General features: G+C 42.5%; 1 protein-coding gene across 3 annotated transcripts in view; it reads right to left on the bottom strand.

Moving 5' to 3' along the window:
- Positions 1-25,191, bottom strand: part of LOXHD1 (lipoxygenase homology PLAT domains 1) — a 303,909-nt gene that overhangs the window by 132,412 nt on the left and 146,306 nt on the right. For all 3 annotated transcript variants that reach the window (XM_075585679.1, XM_075585670.1, XM_075585689.1), the window contains 3 exons: positions 20,600-20,686; positions 15,972-16,107; positions 13,688-13,842 (listed from right to left, as the gene is read on the bottom strand). In XM_075585679.1, coding sequence (XP_075441794.1) covers positions 13,688-13,842; positions 15,972-16,107; positions 20,600-20,686 — 378 coding nt within the window. The remainder of the gene's footprint in view (positions 1-13,687; positions 13,843-15,971; positions 16,108-20,599; positions 20,687-25,191) is intronic.

Genomic DNA, 25,191 nt, shown 5'->3' on the forward strand with positions numbered 1-25,191 from the left:
GATCAGCTGAATCCATGATCCCACAATGCAGGGCCTGCAACACAATCCCCGTCTTGTCTTATGTCCGGTAGCACCGCGCGGCCTTTCCACCAGGCCTGGGGAATCCTCCGCTGCGGTTCCGTCTGCTCCACTGAATTGTCTGCACACTAAGGGGCAAGTTCCTTAGTATTGGCCAGCCCTATAATACTCCACTACAGTGTAGGGGAACTAGCTGGGACCTACAGGGAGCGGTCTGGCCTAGTCCAGGTGCTTGACTAGCTCCCCGGACACTACCTCTCCCTTCGCCGGATCCGTCAGGACTGAGCACGCCGTCTCCAGTCCGCGGAGGAAATCCTGAACGACAGGACCTCTTTCTGCAGCACCAACCTCAAGATGGCCGCTGCTTTATACACATAAAGTATGCACATAAGTATGTGGCTGCGCCAACCACAACATGGCCGACACAGCTCACTAAACCCTCCCACACGACGGGACCACTGCCAGGGAGGAGGGTACCCTGCTATATACACTAAATATCTACGACATCCAGTTTTTGATACGTGCTGCACATATTTAGTTATATGCTTTCCGTTTTTTTAAATCAACAGGGAAGGTCATGTTTGAAGCAAACTTTTTAACACATTTTATACCAAGTCCATTCCTAATGAAGAATACCGGAACTTTTAATGCCAAATATTTCACAGAAATCACACATTTTCCCCAAAGATTTCACAAATTAATTGTTCTTTCCCTACCTCATTCTCCCTCATCTTTCCCCCAGCCATCTCTCTGTCTCTCTTCCTTTCATCTTTCCCGCTCTCTGCCCCATTTCAACAAGAGACATCTCTGCTACTATCCAAAACAATCAGACATATCTAGAGAGCTACTATCCAAAACAATAAGAGACATACTGAAGCTAGAGTGCTACTATCCAAAACAATAAGAGACATACTGTAGCTAGAGTGTTACTATCCAAAACAATAAGAGACATACTGTAGCTAGAGTGCTACTATCCAAAACAATAAGAGACATACTGTAGCTAGAGTGCTACTATCCAAAACTATAAGAAAGATATCTAGAGTGCTACTATGTAAAACAATAGGAGACATGTCCAGAGTTCCACTATGCATATAAACAACAGACATCCACATATGTGTGCATATGAATATGGAAGTACTATAAAGCATCATCTTCAGCCCTTGTCGATCCACTGCTGGATGAAGGCCTCCCAAATGTTCTTGCAGGTACTGTGATTGCAAGCCTCTCTTCCCCACTTTACTCCAACAAATGTATTTATTTCATCCGCCCATCTTACTTTTGGTCACCGTTTTGGTCTTTTTATTTCCCTTGTTATCCAGTCAATAACCATCTTTGTCCAACAGTTGTAATCTCTTCTTGCAATTTGTCCGGCACGCTGCCATTTTAATTTCTTCACCTTTGTGATGTCACAGACTTCTGTTTGGTTTCGAATCAATTTATTATTTTTCCTGTCTTTTCGGTTAGTACCCAGCATACAACTCTCAATACTTATTTGACTTATCTGAAGCTTCTGAATTAGCTTTACATTTAGGGTCCAAGTTTCACATCCATGCATGAGCATGGGCAGACTACACTGGTCAGGAACTTTCCTCTTGAGCCACAGTGGAAGGTTCCCTTGAAATATGGTGTTTCTCCCAAATGTGCTCAATCCCATCTTCATTCCCATATTATTTCATTCAAAGGGTTCCCATCCATTGTTACTTCCCAGCCAAGGTAAACATAGTCTTCAGCTTCTTCTAATTCTAATCCATTTATTTCAATCTTTGTAGAGTTGACACATTTGTTGAACATCACTTTGGTCTTGCTGAGATTCATATATGAAGGAGAAACAGGTGCGCAAATCACATCAGGACATGTAAGAGAGAGTAAAAACACCAAATAGTGCAATATTGTCTACTTCAGCAAATTAGCTTCAATGCTGGAAGTTCTATAAAATTTGCACTCACGTGTTTAACGTGAAATCAGAGCGTTGTGGTTATTCAAAGTTACCAACTGATGTCTCCATACAGGTACTCCAGATCCACATAGAGAGGGGGAAATTCCATATACAAAAAGAGGGAAAAAGCAAAATAGTATAGTACTGTTTTTAATGTATAGGAGAATGGTTGGCAATTATGCTATGAAGTATCTCCTGTTTGACATCATTGCATGCATAATATATGCACTGATGCTAAAACATGAATGAATCAATGTATATGGTATTTTATTTAAACTATGCCTTTCATGTCTTTTGCTATGTCTTTTTGATTGTATAAGTACTGTAATATTTCTATATGGCATCATGTTTGTAACAGTAATAGCCATTTATATATTAACATATATGTATAGTGGAAGTATAAACCACATCTTTTCATGTTGTAATTGTTTTTATTTAGTACATAGGTACTTTGTTAAGGTGCTAGATGATGTAATTAGTGGCATTCCGCTGTCTTAACCTATTACCTTATGTTATATAAATCTCAGGGACTTGTATTGGGAAGTTCGTGTGTTTTTGTCAAAAAATGCTCAATAAAGTTTGTTGCATTGAAGATTCCAACCACAAGATGGTGGACTATTATACCTAGTATAGGAGAATGGTTGGCAAATATGCTATGAAGTTTTATGGAGCATTGACAAGCATGAATATGCAAATGTTTGAATGACGACACGTCACGTGATACGTCACGTGACACAGGCGGCACACTTTATTCGAGTGCGGCTCATTCCGCAAGCCGGGAAATGTCCCGGCTTGCGAGCCGCACTCCCTCAGCGTGCCGCGCATCACCGATGTGCGGTCACGCATCATCGGGTGCCTGTGCCGCCTGTACGCGTGCCCAGGGCTCCCCGAGGGAGCCCTGGTGTCGCGTGGATGTAAGGACGGCGGCGGGACGTTCCGGGGGACCCGGCGGACCCGGTGAGGAGAGGGGGAAGCCCCGATCGGCGGGCCTCTCCTCCGAGGCTTCGGCGCGCGCCCGGCACCCTCCGGAGCGCGCCAGTTTACTGCTGCGGCCGAGAACGGGCAAATGCTCGAATAAACTCGGCCGCAGCAGTGACGTGATGACGTCATGATGCCTTGCAATTTTGAAAATTAATGCGGGGACACTATTTAAGGGAGGGATACAGAGAGGGATGTTAGATTAGCCCCTGAGGAAGACTTTACAGTGGAAACACGTGTTGGGTGATATCAGTTACCACTAAAGGAGCCCTTGTTGATGACATCTAGAGTGGAGGAAAACTTTAACCAGCCCAGTACCTGCTGTGACGGCCGTGGAGCGGATGCTGTTGCTGTGAATATTTTGTCTGACCCTGTGACCCAGTGTGGTCTGAATGCTCATAAACAAAGGCACTTATGTAAGTGGAATACTTTGTGTTTTTAACATTAAAAACAGTACTATACTATTTTGCTTTTTCCCTCTTTTTGTATATGGAATTTCACACTCTCTATGTGGATCTGGAGTACCTGTCTGGAGACATAAGTTGGTAACTTTGAATAACCACAACGCTCTGATTTCACGTTAAACACGTGAGTGCAAATTATTATAGAACTTCCAGCATTGAAGCTAATTTGCTGAAGTAGACAATATTGCACTATTTGGTGTTTTTACTCTCTCTTACATGTCCTGATGTGATTTGCGCACCTGTTTCTCCTGCGTTTGCTGATTGAATTTGGTTTGAATTCTACGTCAGGAGCTGCACTCATTAAGGATAGTATATCATCTGTGTTACCTTTGATTTGTTGTGATATTATTTGCGCTTGATTTTTCCTTGCACATTTCAGATTCATATATGTCTTACTCGCTTCGACAACGTCTCCGATTTCTTGCTGGAGGTCTTCTCGACTTGTAGCAAAAATAATAATCTACACATTGTAGGTGACCCGAATATTCACTGTTGATTTTGATTCCTTCTTCTTCCCAATGGAATATATTGAGCAATTCTTCAAATGTTGATGTGAAAAGCTTTGGTGACACGGTGTCTCCCTTTTGCACTCCCTTGCTGATCCTTATCTTGCATATACCTTCATGTAATGTAATGGTTGATGCGGCATTCTCATAAATGTTCGTCATAATATCAATATACGCTTCTGCAACACTTTGTCTTCTTAATGGATTTAGAACCGCTGAGGTGTAAACTTAATCTAATGCTTTATTAGTAAAAGTCATGTAAGTGTTTTTAAGTAGACGGATTAGTCTGTAGTTCTTTTTTGTCCCCTTCCTGGTGGATGAGGATAACATTGTTTAATTTGCTCTGGAATTTCCCATTCTTTGAGCAGCATGTAACGAGTTTTGCAAGGGTTTTCTCTACTTCTTCCTGTGCTTCTGTCAATATTTCCTTTTTCCCTGAAGCCTTCCCATTTTTCATGATTTTATTGCTTTTACCACTTCTTCTGGAAGGACGCATGGTCCATCATTGGTGGTTTCTTCTTGCTCTTCCTCTGCTGGATTAAGCCCTGTGTTATCTGCCTTCTCGCTCAATTTCATGTACTCTCTTTATGATAAGAGCACAGTCTTTTGTTGTTGATGCATCGTCTTGTTTGAATGCAAAGATTTGCTTCTTCCCAATTATACTGTAAGTTACGACTTCATTTTCTTTAAGTTTTTGTTATCTTCGGTTGTCATCACCACATCACAGTTACATTTTCGTACATCTTCAGTTATATGTTTGCGTATCATCTTGCATATCTCTGCATATTCAATTCTTATTCTTGCGTTTTGGGATTGCTTAATTTCTTGGCGTCTCCTCAATATTTGCTTTGTCTCATCAGATATTTTATTATACTGTTTTTTTGTTAGCGATTACTCCAGTTTTTTTCTGCGCTTTCAACTACAATCTTCAGAAGTTTTTCATAATTGTTTGTTAAAGTGCATGCATTTTGAGCGAGCCGAGGCGATTATTCAGTTCCAGGTTACATTCTCTCCAGTTGTTTGAGGTTATTGATGGTGATTGTTTTTGTCTTCTTTTTAATCAGTTTTCTTCTTTCCATCTTCGCATTCAGATGTAATCTGTAGCGAACCAATCGGTGATCACTCGTTGTGTCAAAACGGTTAAGGACAGTGCCGTCTTCAATCACGTGTTTCTTGTTGGCTACATTTAATAACCTTCTGGGGGTTATTGTAGTCACAGAAATGAAATGAAAAGCACAAGCAAAAAAATTGGTTTTGTAGCCATAGAAATGATGATGAATCCTCTTAGTGCTACTGCAGTTGTAGGATGTATTACAGCAAATTAAAATATAGTACGTGAGTGCCAACATCTGCTATTGGCCAATATAGTCTGTTACCAATGGGGAGCTTGGGGAATATTTTCTATTGTTTAAAAAGTCATGCAATGAGTAAAGCCATTCAGATCTTCTCTGTGCCTGTAATGCCACATGGAAAACTTGGTGAATGTTTAAATTAGTACTAATACCTTTAAGACCCACCTTAAGACACACTTGCTTAAAGAAGCATATGAATAGCACTGTGGATATTCTGAACACATGATACATAAAGCTTGGCCCCCTGCAGAAGCACTTACCAGAACTCCCTCCTACTGTCTCTGTACGTTCTCCCTACCTACCAATTAGATTGTAAGCTCCTCGGGGCAGGGACTCCTCTTCCTTAATGTTACGTTTATGTCTAAAGCACTTATTCCATGATCTGTTATTTATATTATCTGTTATTTATTTGATTACCACGTGTATTACTGCTGTGAAGCGCTATGTACATTAATGGCGCTATATAAATAAAGACATACAATACAATAATACCGGGCATTGCTTTTTTTATGGCTTATATAGGTTCTGTATTGTACAATTACCTGTATTCCAATGTTTGGTAAAATGGTATCGGAATAAAAATATACATACTGTACTGTACATACCAGGGTAACACACAAACACACAGGGGAAGCTCGGGTCTGTGTGCATGTACAGTATGTTTCTTCTGTTCTGTGTGTTCTTTTATACAGATGTGACCCGGACTGATGTTCAGCCGGTTCGCACCGGTTCTCCAGAATCGTTTGTTGAGATGTTGGTTTGTTGAAATGTCTCCTGGTACAGTCGCTGTATTTGCTCATCCATTTTGGACAGACCTTGCAGTCCTCAGTATAACTCGAGGCCGCAGTACCCAGTGCTTCCATAAATCTGCCCGTTTCTGGAACCCCGGAGACCGGCTGTGAGTGTATGGCAGCAGCATAGCTGTGAATTACGCCCGCGATAACAAAAATCACGCCCACAATGTAGTGCGCTTCAGCTACGCACCGCACAACATCCCAAAGCGCTATGTACATTACTGGCGCTATATAAATAAAGACATACAATACAATACATCCCGTGGCAAGTGTTTCTTAATCTCTTGTTATGATGACAGCAATTCTGCAGCCTGAAGCCTTCTTGCCCCTCCTGACGCCTCCTGCGGTCCTTTCTCCCCCTGCTGCCCCCAGCCCTGGTGAGCTGTTGTCACTGGTCTCTCCCCTCCCTGCTCTCATATACCTCCACCTTCTTTCCCGTACACCCTGGTAACAGGTCTGTAACAGGTCTCCCGGCTCTCCAGGGCATCCTTTCCCCTGCCTGTTCCCTTCTCCCGTAGCTCAGAGGTCCTCTGATACAGAGTTGATCATTGTAATAGACTTCCACTTCAGAGGAAAGCGGCCGAACAACATCTGCATTCCATCTCTGTGCTGAATTGTACGTGCATGATCAGCTATGCATTCCCTGCCAGTGGTGTCACTCACCCTCCCCCCCCCCCCCATATGTCCCTCAACTCCCTAACATATAGAAATATATGGCAGTAAGCAACAACTTGGCCCACCTAATCTGCCCATGTTTCTATCTGCTGTAGAGCCTCAGACTCTATTTGCTCCTTGTGTATTTAGGATAGCTTCCTGTGTATCCCAAGCATGCTTACTGTGTTAGCCCCCTACCACCCCTCTGCTCTCCCGGAGAAAGGGGCTCCAGAAATGACACAGTATTCTAGGTGAGGTCTCACCAATGATCTATAAAGTGGCATGACCACCCCTCTGTTTCTGCTGCTAATACCACTCCCTGTACAATCTAACACGGTCTCGGACACGCGGCCGCGGTCGTTTTGCCGTGACCAAATCTCCACCGTCCCGCAGGGATCCTCCGCCGCTTTGGTAAGTCACTAACCTTATCCCTTCCCCGAAAATCCCCTAATCTTAACACCTAATACTAACGCTACCCCCTACCCTAAAAACCTCAACCCCTTACCCTAAAACTCCTAATGTTAACCACCTACCCTAAAAGTTACCTTGCAGTAGAAGCGGCGGTGGGTCCAGTGAGGGAGCGGCTGAGATGGGGGGTCCCCCTGCGGCCAAACGCCGGCATTGACTTGGTCGCGGTGAGATGGCCGCAGCCAAATGTCCCATTCCGAATCTAACATCCTGCTCGCTTTCCCTACAATACTTACCTAGGTCTGCTGAAAAATTGACTCACTTGCCCCTCTCCTCTATAGCTATGACATGTTAGTGCCATTAATACTGTATTCTTACCCCCATATGTCCCTCAATGCCACCCCAATGTCACCCAACCACTTATATCATGCAATCGGCCCATGTTACTCACTCCCCACCCCCACCCCCATTTCACTCTCACATCTCCCCCTCCCCCCATGTTTTCTACTGCTTCAGTGAATGTTAACTCTTTCAGTGGCAATGGGGCCAGCAATGCCTTGAGGAGAGAGAGAGATGAGTGAGATAAAGAGGGGAAGAGGGGGAAGTATCTGCTATGGGGGAGGGAGAAAGAGGGAGGAAAGAGAGAGAAGGGTGAGTGGTTTATGGGAAAAAAGGGTGTTAGGGGGAGAAGTGAGTTAGAGTGAGGGGTGAAGGAGTGAGGGGGGAGAGGGAGAGAAAGAGGAGAGACAGGAGTGAGAGGGGGGAAATCTGGAGTGAGATGGGGAGCATGAGAAGAGTGAAGGGAAGTGAGAGGTGGGGGAGAGTGACGGAGAGAGCAGTGCGTGGCTGGCCTCTTTTGCACTTAAAGGGTTAACATGGGTATAAATACTGAAACGGTGTCATGCAGACAAACAGAAGGATCAGGACATGAACATACTGCCAGCTTACGGGAGCAGCGGTATTAGCGGATGTGATGGGCTGAGTGCCGAGCAGATTCAGCAACCCGAAGGACAGGAGCGTCCCAGAGGGGATGTATGGGAACGCCCTGCGTTAATGGGGAGCTGTGCTTTATAACGGGGGAGCAGGCGGGGGGGTCTGCGTATGCAGTGCTGAATGTCCATGAACCCTCTGTAGAACAATGCGCTGCAGGCCCCTCTGTATGTATGTATACTGGGCATTATATTGCTGTTCTTATATACAGTAGTTATCATGTGTCTGGGGCTCCTCAGCTTTCTGGGGCGCTCTCCCTTGTGGGGTGATGGCTGAGGCTTTGTGTTGGCATTCTAGCACAGTGGGTTTGGTCTGTGGAGCTATAAGTAGATGTGTTGGTTAATCAGTGTGTGTGTGGTGCTGTGGTGCTGCAGTTTGCGAGACACTGGCTCTTTCCTGCTAAAAGGAGGAAACCTGTTAAAATTGGAATATCATCCCTGGATTTAGCACCCGTTATTCTAAGCGCTAACGTATTAAAATGTGCATTATTGCAATAAATAACGCCCATTTTATGTACAGTACATGTGTGTCTTGAGTTGTCTGTGTGCGTATATCTCTTGTTTTCAGGTCTGCTTGCCGTGCATAATTGTCTTCCTTTTGTGTTCTTTCATGAGTCTGTGTATGCTCTTGTGGCTGTATGTCTTCTATTGTGTCTGTGTATGCTCTTGTGGCTGTGTGTGTGTCTTCTATTGTGTCTGTGTATTTTCTTGTGGCTGTGTGTGTGTCTTCTATTGTGTCTGTGTATTCTCTTGTGGCTGTGTGTGTGTCTTCTGATATGTCTGTGTATTCTCTTGTGGCTGTGTGTGTGTCTTCTATTGTGTATGTGTATTCTCTTGTGGCTGTGTGTGTCTTCTATTGTGTCTGTGTATTCTCTTGTGTCTGTGTGTGTATCTTCTATTGTGTCTGTGTATTCTCTTGTGGCTGTGTGCATGTCTTCTATTGTGTCTGTGTAATCTCTTGTGGCTGTGTGCGTGTCTTCTATTGTGTCTGTGTATTCTCTTGTGGCTGTGTGTGTGTCTTCTGATATGTCTGTGTAATCTCTTGTGGCTGTGTGCATGTCTTCTATTGTGTCTGTGTAATCTCTTGTGGCTGTGTGCGTGTCTTCTATTGTGTCTGTGTATTCTCTTGTGTCTGTGTGTGTATCTTCTATTGTGTCTGTGTATTCTCTTGTGGCTGTGTGCATGTCTTCTATTGTGTCTGTGTATTCTCTTGTGGCTGTGTGTGTGTCTTCTATTGTGTATGTGTATTCTCTTGTGGCTGTGTGTGTCTTCTATTGTGTCTGTGTATTCTCTTGTGTCTGTCTGTGTATCTTCTATTGTGTCTGTGTATTCTCTTGTGGCTGTGTGTGTGTCTTCTATTATGTCTGTGTATTCTCTTGTGGCTGTGTGTGTGTCTTCTATTGTGTCTGTGTATTCTCTTGTGGCTGTGTGTGTGTGTCTTCTATTGTGTCTGTGTATTCTCTTGTGGCTGTGTGTGTGTCTTCTGATATGTCTGTGTATTCTCTTGTGGCTGTGTGTGTGTCTTCTATTGTGTATGTGTATTCTCTTGTGGCTGTGTGTGTCTTCTATTGTGTCTGTGTATTCTCTTGTGTCTGTGTGTGTATCTTCTATTGTGTCTGTGTATTCTCTTGTGGCTGTGTGCATGTCTTCTATTGTGTCTGTGTAATCTCTTGTGGCTGTGTGCGTGTCTTCTATTGTGTCTGTGTATTCTCTTGTGGCTGTGTGTGTGTCTTCTGATATGTCTGTGTAATCTCTTGTGGCTGTGTGCATGTCTTCTATTGTGTCTGTGTAATCTCTTGTGGCTGTGTGCGTGTCTTCTATTGTGTCTGTGTATTCTCTTGTGTCTGTGTGTGTATCTTCTATTGTGTCTGTGTATTCTCTTGTGGCTGTGTGCATGTCTTCTATTGTGTCTGTGTATTCTCTTGTGGCTGTGTGTGTGTCTTCTATTGTGTATGTGTATTCTCTTGTGGCTGTGTGTGTCTTCTATTGTGTCTGTGTATTCTCTTGTGTCTGTGTGTGTATCTTCTATTGTGTCTGTGTATTCTCTTGTGGCTGTGTGTGTGTCTTCTATTATGTCTGTGTATTCTCTTGTGGCTGTGTGTGTGTCTTCTATTGTGTCTGTGTATTCTCTTGTGGCTGTGTGTGTGTGTCTTCTATTGTGTCTGTGTATTTTCTTGTGGCTGTGTGTGTTTATTCTATTGTGTCTGTGCATTCTCTTCTGGATGTATGTGTGTGTGTGTGTGTGTGTGTGTCTTCTATTGTGTCTGTGTATTCTCTTGTGGCTGTGTGTGTGTGTCTTCTATTGTGTCTGTGTATTCTCTTGTGGCTGTGTGTGTGTGTGTGTCTGTGTGTGTGTGTGTGTGTGTGTGTGTGTGTGTGTGTGTGTGTGTGTGTGTGTGTGTGTGTGTGTGTGTGTGTGTGTGTCTTCTATTGTGTCTGTATAATCTCTTGTGGCTGTGTGTGTGTCTTCTATTGTGTCTGTGTATTCTCTTGTGGCTGTGTGTGTGTCTTCTATTGTGTCTGTGTATTCTCTTGTGGCTGTGTGTGTGTCTTCTGATATGTCTGTGTATTCTCTTGTGGCTGTGTGTGTGTCTTCTATTGTGTATGTGTATTCTCTTGTGGCTGTGTGTGTCTTCTATTGTGTCTGTGTATTCTCTTGTGTCTGTGTGTGTATCTTCTATTGTGTCTGTGTATTCTCTTGTGGCTGTGTGCATGTCTTCTATTGTGTCTGTGTAATCTCTTGTGGCTGTGTGCGTGTCTTCTATTGTGTCTGTGTATTCTCTTGTGGCTGTGTGTGTGTCTTCTATTGTGTCTGTGTATATCTTCTATTGTGTCTGTGCATTCTCTTCTGGATGTATGTGTGTGTGTGTGTGTGTGTGTGTGTGTGTGTGTGTCTTCTATTGTGTCTGTGTATTGTCTTGTGGCTGTGTGTGTATCTTCTATTGTGGCTGTGTATTCTCTTGTGGCTGTGTGTGTGTCATCTATTGTGTGTGTATTCTCTTGTGGCTGTGTGTCTTCTATTGTGTCTGTGTATTCTCTTGTGGCTGTATGTGTGTCTTCTATTGTGTCTGTGTATTCTCTTGTGGCTGTGTGTGTGTGTCTTCTATTGTGTCTGTATATTCTCTTGTGGCTGTGTGTGTGTGTCTTCTATTGTGTCTGTGTATTCTCTTGTGGCTGTGTGTGTGTCTTCTATTGTGTCTGTGCATTCTCTTCTGGATGTATGTGTGTGTGTGTCTTCTATTGTGTCTGTGTATTCTCTTGTGGCTGTGTGTGTGTCTTCTATTGTGTCTGTGTATTCTCTTGTGGCTGTATGTGTGTCTTCTATTGTGTCTGTGTATTCTCTTGTGGCTGTGTGTATGTCTTCTATTGTGTCTGTGTATTCTCTTGTGGCTCTGTGTGTATCTTCTATTGTGTCTGTGTATTCTCTTGTGGCTGTGTGTCTTCTATTGTGTCTGTGTATTCTCTTGTGGCTGTATGTGTGTCTTCTATTGTGTCTGTGTATTCTCTTGTGGCTGTATGTGTGTCTTCTATTGTGTCTGTGTATTCTCTTGTGGCTGTGTGCGTGTCTTCTATTGTGTCTGTGTAATCTCTTGTGGCTGTGTGCGTGTCTTCTATTGTGTCTGTGTATTCTCTTGTGGCTGTGTGTGTCTTCTATTGTGTCTGTGTATTCTCTTGTGGCTGTGTGTGTGTGTGTGTGTGTGTGTGTCTTCTATTGTGTCTGTGCATTCTCTTCTGGGTGTGTGTGTGTGTGTGTGTGTGTGTGTGTGTGTGTGTGTGTGTGTGTGTGTGTGTGTGTATGTGTGTGTGTCTTCTATTGTGTCTGTGTATTCTCTTGTGGCTGTGTGTGTATCTTCTATTGTGTCTGTGTATTCGCTTGTGGCTGTTTGTGTGTCTTCTATTGTGTCTGTGTATTCTCTTGTGGCTGTGTGTATGTGTGTCTTCTATTGTGTCTGTGTATTCTCTTGTGGCTGTGTGTGTGTGTTCTATTGTGTCTGTGTATTCTCTTGTGGCTGTGTGTGTGTCTTCTATTGTGTCTGTGTATTCTCTTGTGGCTGTGTGTGTGTCTTCTATTGTGTCTGTGTATTCTCTTGTTGCTGTGTGTGTGTCTTCTATTGTGTCTGTGTATTCTCTTGTGGCTGCGTGTGTGTTCTGTTTTGAGTTGTATATTCAGTAGGTTTGTCAGGTCTTCCCAGATTCAGGAAGAATCATTCTCTGACAGGGTCGTAGGGATCATTTCACAAGGAATGGTCCTGTGTTTGAATGCAAGAGAGTGTAATCTGTTTAAAAGAGGTCAAGGATCCCCAGTCACCCTCAGTGTAGTATAATAAAGAACAGCAAATTAGAGATATGAAAACACAAGAGGTCATTAATTAGACAGATCCTCAAAATTGTTTTAGTCTAGTTGAAAATTAAAAACATTGTGGTACTTTGAACCTCCTCGTACCATCACACATCTAGAACATGAGCTCCAAAAATACTTAGTTGTGTTACGCAAACATGAGAAAATAATTGGCATTACAAGTGCAGTAAACTCAGTCATGTAGTGACACACCAGAAAAGATTATGTTAATATTGCTGCAGGATTTGTCACTCTGGATTCCTCAAGGTTCTCGAATACAATTAAACAAAAAAAGACAAATGTTGGGCTATATACCAAGCACTTCTGATGAAGGGTTGACATGAACCCCAAAATGATTTATTTTGTGTCTTGGGCTCTGTAAGTATGCTCAGCACTGTGGATGCTCTGCACTTCATGGCACTGTGAATGCTCTGCACTGCCTGGCACTGTGAATGCTCTGCACTTCCTGGCATTGTGAATGCTCTGCACTTCCTGGCACTGTGAATGCTCTGCACTGCCTGGCACTGTGAATGCTCTGCACTGCCTGGCACTGTGAATGCTCTGCACTGCCTGGCACTGTGAATGCTCTGCACTTTCTGGCACTGTGAATTGTCTTAACCTTCTCCCGCGCTGCACACCCACCCCCAGAAACACTGCTTATTGATATACGGTCCTACATCTTCTCCACATTTCTCACTGTCCCTTTTATCCATTTACTGCCCTGTATTTACCATTACACGTGCCATGAATTCTCCGCATCTCTGTGTTAAACTCATGGAATCTCTGTAAATCAGAATTGCCGACTTGAGAAAGAGAGAACTCTCAAAAGCAACTCTCATAATACTGCATCTATTGTTAGTCCAAATAAACCTCCTACTGAAGCACTCATTCCCTCCGTGAAAGGAAAGTATTGCTTTAGAAACAGGTATTTCTTCCTTTCAAGCTGTGAATGTATTGGATTTCAGCCTTGCACACATTGTACAAGCTGGTGAATTGGCAGTATATGTATATAGTGCAGTATGGTATATGTTTACAGTGCAGTATGATCATTCACAATAGGAGGCTGGGATCATATCCCCTACCATTAAACATCAACTCCTGCATTAACCTGCTTGCTGCCTGAGGTTTCTGCCAAACTTTCCCATCCGACACAGCGGGGATTAGCCCCAATTTATGAGAATCCCTAGTGAAATACAGCATAGTTATCACTGCACAGTCTGTTTTAAGGAAGCTTAATCTGTTTACTTACATTGCCTTTTTCAAACTTGTTCATGTTGTTCTTGCAGTCAATAAGGAAACGCTCTCCTGTGTCGCCCAGGTCTCCGAAGAGGCAGATAAACACGTTGGCATCCGTTCCACTTCCACTTACATTCCCAGTGTGAACGGTCACTCGATACTTTACCACTGGGGAGGCAAATGGATGAAATTTAGGAGGAATCCTGTGTCTTTGAAGGCTCTATTGTACATGATCCGGCTCCTCGGGGCAGATGGCGTTTTTCTACCTGCAAGACCCTGAGAGTACATTGTTCAGGGTTAACAGCTTGTGAACTTCCCATGGATAATTCATGATGATCTTGTATATTATCTTTCACTCCTCATGTAGAGTTATACTAGTGAAACGCAATGACATGCTAGAAGGTCGCGCTTCACCAGTGGATTATTTTTGCTTGGCAACAAAACATGAAAACATGATGTCATAATAAAATTAACCTATTTGCCGCTTAGCACGCCAGCAATGCTTTGCAAAATAGAGACCACGTTTAACTCTGCCCTGTAGTCTTTTCCACTCCAGTTTGTTTGGTCCCCTTCATGTTACCCAGACTACTTCTTGTATCCCCTGGTCCTTGGAAGCTTGATACCTGATTGCACAATATTGGTCCCCTTCATGTTACCCAGGCTACTTCTCTTATCCCCTGGTCCTTGGAAGCTTGATACCTGATTGCACGATATTGGTCCCCTTCATGTTACCCAGGCTACTTCTCTTATCCCCTGGTCCTAGGAAGCTTGATACCTGATTGCACGATATTGGTCCCCTTCATGTTACCCAGGCTACTTCTCTTATCCCCTGGTCCTTGGAAGCTTGATACCTGATTGCACGATATTGGTCCCCTTCATGTTACCCAGGCTACTTCTCTTATCCCCTGGTCCTAGGAAGCTTGATACCTGATTGCACGATATTGGTCCCCTTCATGTTACCCAGGCTACTTCTCTTATCCCCTGGTCCTTGGAAGCTTGATACCTGATTGCACGATATTGGTCCCCTTCATGTTACCCAAGCTACTTCTCTTATCCCCTGGTCCTAGGAAGCTTGATACCTGATTGCATGATATTGGTCCCCTTCATGTTACCCAGGCTACTTCTCTTATCCCCTGGTCCTTGGAAGCTTGATACCTGATTGCACGATATTGGTCCCCTTCATGTTACCCAGGCTACTTCTCTTATCCCCTGGTCCTAGGAAGCTTGATACCTGATTGCACGATATTGGTCCCCTTCATGTTACCCAGGCTACTTCTCTTATCCCCTGGTCCTTGGAAGCTTGATACCTGATTGCACGATATTGGTCCCCTTCATGTTACCCAGGCTACTTCTCTTATCCCCTGGTCCTAGGAAGCTTGATACCTGATTGCATGATATTGGTCCCCTTCATGTTACCCAGGCTACTTCTCTTATCCCCTGGTCCTAGGAAGCTTGATACCTGATTGCACGATATTGGTCCCCTTCATGTTACCCAGGCTACTTCTCTTATCCCCTGGTCCTTGGAAGCTTGATACCTGATTGCACGATATTGGTCCCTTTCATGTTACCCAGGCTACTTCTCTTATCCCCTGGTCCTTGGAAGCTTGATACCTGATTGCACGATATTGGTCCCCTTCATGTTACCCAGACTACTTCTCTTATCCCCTGGTCCTTGGAAGCTTGATACCTGATTGCACGATATTATGCAAAGTAATAATGTGTGGATTTATACAAGATAAACCTCCAACAATCTGCAATGATAATGTTTTCTATTAGAAACAATATATATTCATTGCACCTCCTGCTTTCTCAGCACTACTTTTACCTTACATTTATAGGCGTATCATCTTTTACCTATACATGAAGTGGTAAAACCTATATTCATGGTGGTAAAGACTAGAGAAGGCTAAAAGTTGGATAACACATCCTTGCTACTCATAAATCCCCAAGAACACTCAAACTACCCCGCTCAGCACACTCACAACCCTCGGAGACACATTTACATGGCTCCTTTAAATAGGCTCACAGAGTCCCACATGCTAACAAAGCCTCCAATATGCAGTATGTTTACAGACAGACTTTTTTAAGCCACTTCCCCCACTGGGTAAGGAGAGGACAATTGCCCCAATCACTTAGCCAAAAGTGCGCGTCTTAGATTGTAAACTTTTCGGGACAGGGACTCATTTTAAAATTTACTGCGTGCAAGGTTACTTACTCTATCAGCGCCATGCCAGAATACATCGTTATTTTATCTAACAAGAACTTACACTACGAGCATATAAAATGTGAGGTCTCACCTGGCAGAACTGAAGACACCAGTGGCCCCTCCGCTGGGAGTTCCCTAACAATTTCGTTGTCATCTTCATTTAGGTCCAGCCAACGTCCACATTTGAAGGTATATTTCTCCTTGGTCAGTGTTTTCAGAAGTGTCACCTGTCGTAAAATCACATCACACACCGATGAAAGTGAAAGTGAGGGCAACACAGCAACTACTCCTAAGGCCGAGCTCATACACTCAGCTTGCATGCGAGAATGCGAGCTCTTGCTGCTGTAGCACAAGCGATCTGTGCTCATACAGTTGGAGGTGATGGGGGGCGTGGCAGGGGCGTAACTGTGACATCACAAAGCTGGTTCGCCGTGATTGGCTGAACAGTTCCCGTGACGTGGCCGCCGCTTGAAAAGACAATTTTTTTGTCTTTTCAAAACGCGGTCACTCCGTTGTGCTCGCGCGCAGACTAGGAGCGGCCTAAAGGGATTCTGCACTTTTTGCTTGGCGCGTGTGCTTGCATATGCGCACGCAAGCGCCATCGCAAACAGTATAAGCTCAGCCTAAGTGTAATACTTCTAAAAACTAAACATGAGGGGAAACCGTTGCATACTTGGCGGCGTTTGGATATATTTGGCCAGCAAAAATGTTGCAAAGATATTGAACAGCGCTAACAGAGTGAACCGCAAATAGCCTACCTTAAGAAGCTTCACTAATGTTCACAGAAAGGTTGTGGAAAAGTTGGCAAATATTTGTGATTTCGCTCATATTTGCATAAAAACGAAGAACAGTTTTTTTGTTTGTAATATTCCAACAAATAACCTACAACATATTTGACAAAGCGAACTAGGACATCTCTACTGGAAACAAACAGGCTTAGATAGAACGTGGCAAGTAAAAAGGGGGACAGCAGAGTGATCTCCCACAGATCCCTTTTGTCACTGCACAGTCTGGCTAATGGAATATATGGCAAGGAAAAGGTACTTCTTGAAGGAATTAGGAGTGAACTATAGGGGAGACCCTGGTAATCACACCCAATGCTAGGAGTGAACAATTACCTAAAACTGCCTTATGGGCAAAACAATAAACTTTTATTAAATATCTATATATACACACAATAAAACGGCGCAAAATGGAATTATAAAAACAACTAAAACACAGGTACGGGTGTATACAGGAGGTACGTATACAGTGGGTAGCTATAATTCAAATGAATTGATAAACCCTCCTGGTAGAATCGCAGAGTGGGGAAGGTACACAATAAAGGTGGTAGTAACTGATAATGTCACTATAACTGATAATACTTGCTAGTGAGCAAGCAAGATATAGCACCTAAATATGGGGAGGGGTGTGGTGGGAGTATAGCTATTGCTGAAAGTGTATAGGTCAGGCAGTACCAAAGGTCACAATCATAGGTAATACAGAGCGTGCTGTAGTCAGTGTAGCTGCTGCTGTAGCAGTGTTTAGATAGCAACAATCTCACCATGTATGTCAAGTGCAGCTATAGCTAGTATGCTCACGATTAACAGCAATTGCCTGTGTAGTGCCCTAATGGTGGCTGAATCGCCAGAAATACCTTAGCCTCTGATATACCAATGCGTTCCCTCCCTCCCCACTACTGGAGCGATCTCACCCGTGACCTCCGACGTCAACGCGATGACGTCATCCCGACGTACGTTTCGCGCTTGGGGGCTGGCGCTTTCTCAAGGTAGGGAGGTCCCTAATGAGTCATAGTGTGACGTTTATGTATAGAATTGTGTGGGCGGCGCATGGGATCGCCCCAATCGCACTCCAGTTAAGTGATTGGCAGTTTGCAGTGCAAATAGCAGCAATCAAGGGGTAAGGAAGGAATATCTGTGATTCTATCCCTGACAGGTAGTGGTTAGAATAACGTGTGATCACTGTCTGTCTATAATGGCACACTACACATCACGCCACTATATGTATCTAGGGAGACTGAGACCCCCACTTACTACTATTGGGTCATTGTCTGTCTACAGTATACCACCCTGTACACCACCCACTAGGGGTATACACCTAATTGAGATACGTACTTTACTCTGTATTAAGGGGTTAACAGATGTATATAGACCTATATACACCGCTCCGCAGTGCCACTACTGGCTATACACTCACTCCATCCATTTACTGCATTACCCTATCTGTAATATGAGTCTCTATAGACCATTAGCTCTCACCTTATTAACATACACTTAGGTCTGCCTTACACGTTATTCTAACCACTACCTGTCAGGGATAGAATCACAGATATTCCTTCCTTACCCCTCGAGCGCTGCTATTTGCACTGCAAACTGCCAATCACTTAACTGGAGTGCGATTGGGGCGATCCCATGCGCCGCCCACACAATTCTATACATAAACGTCACACTATGACTCATTAGGGACCTCCCTACCTTGAGAAAGCGCCAGCCCCCAAGCGCGAAACGTACGTCGGGATGACGTCATCGCGTTGACGTCGGAGGTCACGGGTGAGATCGCTCCAGTAGTGGGGAGGGAGGGAACGCATTGGTATATCGGAGGCTAAGGTATTTCTGGCGATTCAGCCACCATTAGGGCACTACACAGGCAATTGCTGTTAATCGTGAGCATACTAGCTATAGCTGCACTTGACATACATGGTGAGATTGTTGCTATCTAAACACTGCTACAGCAGCAGCTACACTGACTACAGCACGATCTGTATTACCTATGACTGTGACCTTTGGTACTGCCTGACCTATACACTTTCAGCAATAGCTATACTCCCACCACACCCCTCCCCATATTTAGGTGCTATATCTTGCTTGCTCACTAGCAAGTATTATCAGTTATAGTGACATTATCAGTTACTACCACCTTTATTGTGTACCTTCCCCACTCTGCGATTCTACCAGGAGGGTTTATCAATTCATTTGAATTATAGCTACCCACTGTATATGTACCTCCTGTATACACCCGTACCTGTGTTTTAGTTGTTTTTATAATTCCATTTTGCGCCGTTTTATTGTGTGTATATATAGATGTTTAATAAAAGTTTATTGTTTTGCCCATAAGGCAGTTTTAGGTAATTGTTCACTCCTAGCATTGGGTGTGATTACCAGGGTCTCCCCTATAGTTCACTCCTAATTCCTTCAAGAAGTACCTTTTCCTTGCCATATATTCCATTAGCCAGACTGTGCAGTGACAAAAGGGATCTGTGGGAGATCACTCTGCTGTCCCCCTTTTTACTTGCTACGCCAGTACCATCCCTTTGCACCGGCTACAATAATTGCTATTTGGTGAGCGGTATACCTATAGTTATTCTATATTAGATAGAACGTGTTCAGCTGCTAAAACCATGGTAAGATATGTTATAAGCATTGCAGTTGAACATAGCGACCACAGGGTTCATCTACGTATAAATCATTATTAAAGATATCACAGTGATTTCAAAAAGGAAACTATTGTTGCTATGCTGGAGTATAGTTTTGATGAGTCCTCCCCATTCAATTGATTGAATCCCAGTGCAGGTCAAAAGTTTTACAAATCTCACATTTTCATCCCAAATCTCACTGGAAAGCGCATTTACTGTACGCAGGGGCCAGAAAATACCTTAGCAGGTGATTTATAACAAATGGAGCCGGTCCTTAATGAGCACAGGGACTCGCCCAGTTTGATTACCAGTTATCCTTTTTCTAGCAACCCTGGTTTTCTCAAGATCAATTAAGAAAACCAAGATTTAAAATTTAGAGAGGCCATTCATACAGCCACTTGTTTATTGTCTAAATAAAGTCTAAGCAACTGGCGATATAGTGACTCTACCCAGGGTTTTATGGACTGGTTTAGTTTTTTTGCCAGTCTCTATGGATGAGCTGCAATTCTACGTGGCTGTGGAAGGCGTTGCTGCACTGCGTGCGATCATCGCGTCCTTAGAGACGGCAGAATGTCTCTGTGAACGTATAATCACGCTCCCCTATGACTATCTGGTTGTTATCTCTATAGTGGCGGGGAAGCCGGAAGTGTGGGGAAGGACTTGGGCCACACCTCGTTCTAGGGCCGCACGGACTCCAGGCGCCATCCTTTTCCGCCTCACATTTTCACAATTGCCCTAATTGGGTGGGGGTACAGTATATAGGGGGGGCTTCGCATTTACATTTTTGCAACCCTGATGAAGACCTAATTTGGCCGAAACATTGGTCTGTATAACATGGCTGTTAAATAAATACAGTATTACGATTTTCAAGCAGTGTAATTGGAGTGCCAGGAGGTAACTTTCTTCATGTGATTCATGCGATTGGAGCACCCCGTTAACCTCTTCTTATTTATTCTCAATTATTTTCTTTGGTGTGCATAACCGTACACTTCATCTAGTATTCTGGATTTGGTGAAAATGTTCCGTTTCTCCAAGTTTAAGCACATTTATGGCATAGATAAAAGTGTGTTACTGTATCTCCCTGAAATGTTGCTATTTTGAAACGTAAATAAAAGTACAATAAATAAGACAGGTTTGTACCACTGCCTTTTATAGTTGAAATGAGAAGTTAACAGCCACTGTTCAAGTGTGAGCACCCAGCAAGCAACAGATTGGAGCTCTGGGTTCCAGTAGCATGCTCAGGGTGTGCATCTTTCCCTGGTGAATACATTTTTTGCAAAGGGTTAGAGCCAAATATGTGTTCTCACCTTATTTAAATGCCAGCCTGCAAATGCATTTCTCTTCTCGTGCCAAACCCTGAGTTTGAACAGTGCTCCCAGGTCAGGAAGCTCAATCTACAATAGAAAACAAATTCTAGTTGGTGAAATAGCATCTACTTAGAAAGGTGCAATGTTCCAGGGTGGTACTACTTGAAAAAGTAAAAAATATTATATTTATGCAATTTTTCTGCCAGAGGGGCTTGGAATTAAATAAAAAAAAGTACTCAAGGGATACAGAAAAATGGACCCTGTTGCCGTGGTTGTAAAGATTGAGATAATGTGTGTGGCTCAGGTTATATGAAGACAGACTATCACCAACCTCCATTTTGGCCTAACCGCCATTTTGAGTGTTTGATTGTATGTACTGCACCGACACACTTTATTCGAGCAAATACCCGGTATGTACCTGGCAGATACCTGGAATGCGCCGCTCCTAACCTCTGACAAGCCCCGTTGCATTTGCCTTCTCAGCCTGGGTTCATGCCTGGCTGATGGGCGGCTGATCTGTTAAATGATAATGATTAGGATTTAATAGGCTGCAATGCTTCGCGTGTCTACCAGATGGCATAAATTCATGAATTGTAATGCAGTTTATATATATATACTGTGCAGTATTGCAGCCAGCGGGAATAAAATGCTTCAATCCCTGCTTGGAAAATAACTCAATGCACTCGGGCAGAAAACAGTCACAAACCTCCATACACCCGGGTATACCCGAATTCGTGGGACTAGCCAAGCTCGAATAAAGTGTGTCGCCAGTGTATGCTTATCTGTTTTATTCGTGTATGATCTGTGAATGTTTGATTCTGAAAACTATCGTTCTAGATGTAACTATAGCCCTTGTGTAATTCCTACGAGGCATGCAAGAATTGAAAATGCAATCGTAAGAGGTTTTTCCTGTCTTAGATATTTCTGCTGACCTTCGGTTCTGTTATCTGACAGCTACAGTACACACAGGGCTGGACACAGTAACTCCTATATGTCACAAGGTCAAGAGGCCCACATTATGGTAAATTATAGGATAAGAATATAGCGTATGCAGCATATTTAGATATCAATATGTATTTTTGTATAAGTCATCATATAGTTTTTATCTCTAAGCCAGCCCCCTTAAAGGGCGTATTACTCATTTTGAAATGTATAAAAATGTGATGCTAAGCAATATTTCTTCAGAGGCCTGAGTTCATTTTGAACTCTTTTCTCTCAATTGTACCTTGGTGCTGATAAACTCACTTGTTACTTTGAAGCCTTGACTCATTGATTTAATTTCTACGCTTTCACATGGTGAAACGCACTAGCATTCTTAATGAAGGATGTGCGTTCCACAGTGGCACAGAGCGGCAGAATATACTGGTAAGTAATCCTCATCATTTAAAAGAAGCATTAACTATGAACACAGGCTGATCTCTTGTAGTATTTGTGTAATAATGCAGGTTTTGCACATTCAAATTTCCCAATAATATGTGATTAACTCCCCTATGTAATGTGCTGTAAAATCGCCTTTTTCTTGGCAGGGAACTTTTTATTCCCATTCACTTGAAGGAGAAATAGAGGAAATACCCCTAGCGATGCTGACCAGGAAATGTCCATGTATTAGAGATGCCTATTGTAGCATATAAACCTCCATCATTTTCCAAACCAAAACAGCTTGTTGAACTCAGGACTCCAAAATCCACACACTGTTGTCCCTTTAAAACACCACTATCTGTAGACTCCCACTAGCCTGCAATAGGTATATCTTATGTTATAGTCAAAATGGTTGTATAGGAACTGGATGAATGATCACATAAATGAAGTAACATATATAATCACAATTATTTTATGTTTGACACTCATTATTTTCTTCAATCACGGGGTACTGCAATGGGGACGTCATTCGCCCCATCATATGCAAATTTATTTATGGGTTTTTGGGAGAGCACTCACATTTATGGTAGTAGTAATTTATTTCGTAATCACATTTTTTTTCCAAAAGATATATATCGATGACCTGATCCTTAGCTGGGACGGGGATAGTGATACAATGGTACCCATTGTATCACTATCCCCGTCCCAGCTAAGGATCATTCATCGAAATATTAAAAATAATTTTAATTTTAATTTCACGTTTGAAAGTCACGCAACAAATATCAATTACTTAGACATACATTTGTATATTGATCTATCCTGTACCATCCAGATGGAGGTTTTCAGGAAGACCAATTCACGAAACACTTTTTTAAGATCAGACAGCAGTCACCCAAGGTCTCTAATAAAAGGGATACCTAAAGGTAAATTTCTTAGGTTGAGGAGACTTTGTTCTTCAGATGAGACATACATTCACCATTCCAGCAATCTTATACAGAGGTTTAAGGACCAGGGGTATGATGATTTAACGCTAAGAAATGCATTTGAACATGCACTACAATTGGATAGAGATAGTCTTATCTCTACTTGTGGTGACAAATCCCCAAAAAAGAAAAAAATGAGAAATGAAAGTAGTGGTTTTGTTAATGAATCTTTAACACCCCAAGATTCAGTAATCAGGCCCAACAGGTCAAAAACATCATTAACAAACATTGGGGTGTTTTAAATCTAGATAGTGAACTTCTTCCATTTATCGAGAAAGGTCCTAGAATGGTTTTTACAAAAGCTAAAACCCTGGCCAGCCATCTATCCCCTAGCCTTTTCTCTTCAACGAATACAGCGGTGTCCCTAAATAAAACTAAGGTTTTTTTTAGATGTGGTACTTGCAAGATTTGCAAGTACGCTCATCCTGCTAAGAATCTTGTAGTTAAGAAAATGAAATATCCTTATGTGATTAGATCTTTCATCAATTGTAATACGCAATTTGTAGTTTACTACATATGGTGTAAATGTTCTAAGGGATACGTAGGGAGAACAATAAGACCATGGAAACAGCGAATGATGGAACATGTTAGGTTTATTAGAACCAAGGATTTAAAACATCCAGTTTCAAGACACTTTGTGGAATGTCCCCAGGGTGGTCTTGCAAACTTTAGATTCAAGGCTATTGAGCACATTGAGATTTTAAAGCGAGGAGGTGACAGAATGAACATCCTAAATAAGAGAGAGATGTTTTGGGTGTTTTCTTTAGATACCTTGGCCCCAGATGGCATTAATGTTGACTGGGAGTTGCAACATTTTCTGCATTAAATGATAATTAATTATTCTTTATTCTTTACTATTCCCTTTCCTTTCTAACCAGAGCCCCCCCCCCCCCCCACCACCACCCCCCCTTCCTCTTCAGGGTTCATCCATATCCCAGTCAATATGTATACACTATGATATTGGAGTCTCTAAAATCCTTAGATGAATAATGTAGTTATGGTTTTTTTAGAGTTAATAACACAATTACCATAGTATTACTCCTCCAGGTAAAGACACTTGTGTATATACATATATATTCTTTTATGAATTAATATATTAATAAAAAAAATATTGGATATATTTTTGATATAATAATAACAATGATAAAGATCATTTAAAGATATCTAACTTGCATCGGTCTATTATCCTCCACAATGTCTACACATGATATATACAATGTCCTGTTTATTTATTTAATCAATGATTTATGTTTATGATTATGATAATGTGTTTTCAAGTTTTTCTACTTTTTCGTATTAGTCATTATTTTGTTAAAGTATTGTGAGGATATATATTACAGTAATTGTTCTTTTATTTTTCACTATAAGGTTGATAGTGTTTTAATGATGGTTGATATTTTATGTGGGACAGTGCTTTTGAATTACATTTGGGTTTATATGTATGGGTTTTAGGAATTCATAGCACTGCCCCAGTTAGGTTATATGTTTTTTAGTGTGTCCAAATTCCCTTCCTTTCTCGTATATATTGGTTTTTTTTATCAGCTGTTTGTTTATGATTCCCAGTGATAGACGAGATATGATCGCTCCCATTGGTCAAATGGGCCGATACGTCATCAGAGAAGGAGGGTTTGGTTTACCTCCATACTGTACATTGCATTACTACATGACGCTTTCCAGCTGGCATCAGGTTGAATTTCACTAGTTCTCCGTGAGAGAAGGGGCGTGATGTTCCCTATTGGATGATAGTGTCGATACGTCATGAGTGAAGGGAGGGAATTATGGGTATTTAAGTAATGGATTGGTTGTTTGTACTTTACTCTTTGATAAAGCGTGGGTGACCACGCGAAACGCGTAAGAGTGTTCTGTTACTGTTTTTTAATGTGCCTTCAATAAATATTTGCACCTAGATCTTTTTTGCAGTACTGGTCATATGTTTTTCAATAGCAGTTGCACTGCCGTCTACAACAAATTGCATGCATTCACTTGAAGGAGACTGAAAAACGTCCCTGACTAAGAGAGAACAGCTCCACGGTATATTAAATAGGGGCCTAACAGTGACAATGGTCACAAACACAAATGAACATTTTTAGTACCATTCCTATAAACAGAGCTAAACGTCACCGCAGCTCCGGGACACGGTTTCATAGGAGAATGAACGGTGGGCAGAGAAGGTGAAACAAATGCGGCACAGAGGTTGAGACAGTGAGCTACCATCATAGACACAGTGCCAAAAGGCTTCTTTAAAGAGGT

This window comes from Ascaphus truei, chromosome 1 (genome assembly GCF_040206685.1).
Source record: "Ascaphus truei isolate aAscTru1 chromosome 1, aAscTru1.hap1, whole genome shotgun sequence".
Lineage (NCBI taxonomy): Eukaryota > Metazoa > Chordata > Amphibia > Anura > Ascaphidae > Ascaphus > Ascaphus truei.